Source organism: Centruroides sculpturatus, unplaced genomic scaffold (genome assembly GCF_000671375.1).
Source record: "Centruroides sculpturatus isolate CEXI.00-Female unplaced genomic scaffold, Cexi_2.0 scaffold1353, whole genome shotgun sequence".
Lineage (NCBI taxonomy): Eukaryota > Metazoa > Arthropoda > Arachnida > Scorpiones > Buthidae > Centruroides > Centruroides sculpturatus.
In genome coordinates this window covers 176,358-179,968 of record NW_019385772.1, presented here as the reverse complement: position 1 = coordinate 179,968, position 3,611 = coordinate 176,358, and the positions used below count along the sequence as shown (strand labels likewise).

General features: G+C 29.8%; 1 protein-coding gene across 1 annotated transcript; it reads left to right on the top strand.

The window, feature by feature from the left end:
* The first annotated feature begins 6 nt into the window (after nucleotides 1-6).
* LOC111642013 lies at nucleotides 7-1,816 on the top strand. The gene is made up of 3 exons (XM_023388270.1): nucleotides 7-28; nucleotides 433-470; nucleotides 1,218-1,816. Exons 2-3 carry the CDS (start codon nucleotides 449-451, stop codon nucleotides 1,610-1,612), a joined length of 417 nt encoding a protein of 138 aa, XP_023244038.1. The 5' UTR covers nucleotides 7-28; nucleotides 433-448; the 3' UTR covers nucleotides 1,613-1,816.
* Nucleotides 1,817-3,611: the final 1,795 nt, after the last annotated feature.

Genomic DNA, 3,611 nt, shown 5'->3' with positions numbered 1-3,611 from the left:
ACCTAATTCTTGCATTCTGTGAAAACGGGTAAGATTGGCTATAATGTAATTATCTTAATCTTCACTATCGTTACTTTTTGCCCACAAATAAAAACCCAGCGAAGTGGGTCCTTGCAGCTAGTTAAACATATAGAAAGATTTTAATAACAAAATATTGTAACAGATGGCGCAACATGCGCAGTTGCTGGGAAAGTTAAGCTATTCTTCGCACTGCGATGTTTGAATTGTACGAATGTTCTATTGATTTGAAACATTCTTTTTATCATTATAATTTAAATTATTTCCGTTACGTTCAATGTCTTACGAATGTTCTTTTTGTTCTTTTTTCATTTAAGTTCGGTATTTTAGTTAAAAGTTTGTTTTGATACTGTATTTTTTCGATAAAATGGCGTTAATCAGAGTCTTGACATTTCTTTTCGTTTTCATTTTCAGTTTTCTTTTCGGGTGGATGACTTTTGAAATCTTTAAAGGTAGGTTTTATATTTAATTGTAAGCTTCTTCCTCTAAAACAGTGGTTCCCAACCTTTTTTTTATTAGCGTACCCCGTGACATGTCATATTTCTAGATTGTACCAATCATTTAAGAAATTTAGTGAGTAACCGTATTGTTAATTTTACATATTGTAACTTTAAATGAAAGAAAAAAAAAGTAAAAGAAAAAATGTATAATAAAGTTGTGATTGTTGCAAGGAACATTTTTTATCTAATAATTTTTTAATGCTATTAGCTTGTGATACATAATATATTACTTTTTTGCCATAATAACTAACTATTTTCTGTACCCCTAAACAAGCTATCGCGTACCCCTAGGGGTACCCGTACCACAGGTTGGGAATCGCTGCGCTAAAACAATAATTTACTAATTATCTTAATTAACCAGATGGTAGAGGTGTCATATGAGGACTGTCTGATTGAACTGTGAGTAGAAATTGTGATCGGATGGAAGTACTAACAGTTACTGTGTAACCATGTAACCTGTTACTATTATGTTAAATATTACAGGTGTATGAATTTATACAATTATGGCTAAGATCCAATGAGGACCGAAATGCACTCCACTAATCACTAATAAAACTATTTTCTCAATATGATCTCAATTACTTAAACTCCATTGCAGTTTGATAAGTCTCATATCTCTACCATCTGTTAATTGAAATCATTATTAAATTGGTTTAATTATATTCGCTAATAGCAAATTCTATTGGTTTATTTGTTTAGAATTCCACGAAACATCTTATGGTGACGACCAACAAAGTTTTCCAGTCTCAAAGATTTGGAGCATCTTTCGGAGTAACTCGAAGGAGAATAAAAAATATGTTTGGGGAATGCCCAAAAGAATGACCAAAGTTTTTGAAAAAGAAAGCAGAGCAACATTCAGGAAGATGACAGGAATCAATTTTCATTGCAAGAAGGTAGAACCTTTATGGTCGAAATTAATTAGAAGGTTTCATAGAGTACAGAAAACGTTAAAATGCAGTCTCCCTTGGGTGGATTGTACCGAAAAACCTAAAACTTTAAAAGAAATATTTATGAAAGCGGCTTGTCAGAAAGTGAAGCCAATAGTAAGAGCCACTAAAATTTTTCTACGAAAGCTTCTTCCATGTGAAAATTAATATAAAATACTGTAAATCGATATTTTCTTTCAAAATTTCTGTTATTTTTTATATAATAAGTTCGATATACAAATATATTGTATTTGATAGTTAGATTTAATTACTGTATTTACGTTAATATTGTGATTGTTTGAATTTTAATCAGAGAGAATACCAATTAGCATGTGACATTTCTTTTTGTATGTAAAATAAAGAAATAAATGAATAATCTCGTGTTGATACGAATTTATTTAGTTATTGTATGTACATTTCAGTTATTATTTATTCAGTTATTCAGCTTGGATTCCAATCTAAATACCTCTACAAAAATAATTGATGAAAAAGAATTTCAATTGGGGCCGTGAAATTAATCCTGGATTCATAAATGATAAATAATGTGGAAAAATTTTCAGGGATATGTATGTACTGTATTTATTTCTATGTGTGGTTGTTGACATCTATTTCGTTTAATATTTCAGGATTGGGTAATGATTAAGAAACGAAATTACGCACGAAATTTCATAGTTTGTGCATAAGGAGAATTAATTCTATCAAAGTTTGGTAATTAAAGGTCGAGGGATGAAACGATGTCAGGTGTCCCACAAAGGTCGAACTTAATAAAAACTTTATTCGTTATTAGGATTTATAATTTTAAGAAACCTGATCTGTACAATTAAAATTAAGCTTCTTGTCGTCATTTTGTACTGATGAATAATATAAAAATTTTTATAACAAAATTTCGTAAAAGATGGCGCCACACGCGATTTTATTTATTATGATCAATAATATAAAAGTTATTTTTTTATAAAAAAAGCAAATAACAGTGAGGAAAGTTGGGCAACTTGTTGCAAAAGTTATGAAAACATAAAATGTTTCCTTGTAAGATATTTTTCTATGGAATAATATTAAAAACAGTATATATAAATCTTAAAAAAANGAAAAGTCAAAAAAATAACAGAAGTGATTGATTTAATTTTATTTAATCCTTTAAAATACTTTATTTAAGTCAAAACTAATATTTTATAACTTCTACTCTAATTCTATTAAGTAAGAGTTTTTAACTTTTATTCTATAAGTGGTTAGTGGGCTAGGCTAAGCAATTTTATTGTAAAAATTAGTGAGAAACTGAGACTACCTAGTTAGTTAAATAGTTAATTAAATTAATGAGTATCAGTATCTTAGATATATGATGATATGAATGTATGTGATTAATGATTGTGATAATAATATCTAACTATTAGACAATTACTAATTACTTACTTACTAATTTACTAACACTAATAATTAAATTACTTATAAATAACTACAAACTGATATATAGAGCCTATAGAAGAAAACTGGTAAGACTGACAGCCACTTAGCTACTGATTATCTGTCCTTACATTATTATAATATAATATATTAATACAGTAGAGCGTCGTTTATCCGAATCAATTGGAAACTGGGGTTGTTCGGATTAAGTTGTTTTTCGGATAACCGATTGTGTACGAAAAAATACATTAACCTATCCCGTGTTGAAATTTTTCTTTGTTGCGTGTCGCTTTGCGTTGAATTTTCGTCGACGTTAAGCCTAATGTAAACTTTTCAAAATAATAATCGTGGCTATTGTATCGTTAAAAATTATTTCCTTATTTTTTACAAACAAAATAAATATATTAAATAATATAAAAACAAAAAAATAATACTTTAGAAGTTAATCTACAGTAAAACCCCTCTAGTCCGCCCTCGGCTAGTCCGTCACTCCGGTTAATCCGACCGTGGTCGGAGTCGAGAAACTTGTCCCGACTCGTCGGTGACTCACTGTCCGTGGCGTTTTTCTGTGTTCGTTACAGTATATGTTTTACATTGTGTGTACATGTACAGTTTTGTGTGTGTTTTCAACATGTCAGGAGTGAAACGTAACCACGTTACTCTTTCATTAAATGAAAAATTAGCAGTGCTACAAAGACTGGACAAAGGGGAAGATTGTTTATTTTACTTTTTTCTGATAATCCGACCTTTTTTGCGTTCCGACCATACC

Coding starts and splice junctions, on each gene's coding strand:
- LOC111642013 (XM_023388270.1), top strand. CDS start 449: ATGACTTTTGAAATCTTTAAAG. Junction 471..1,217: donor GACTTTTGAAATCTTTAAAG/GTAGGTTTTATA, acceptor TTATTTGTTTAG/AATTCCACGAAACATCTTAT.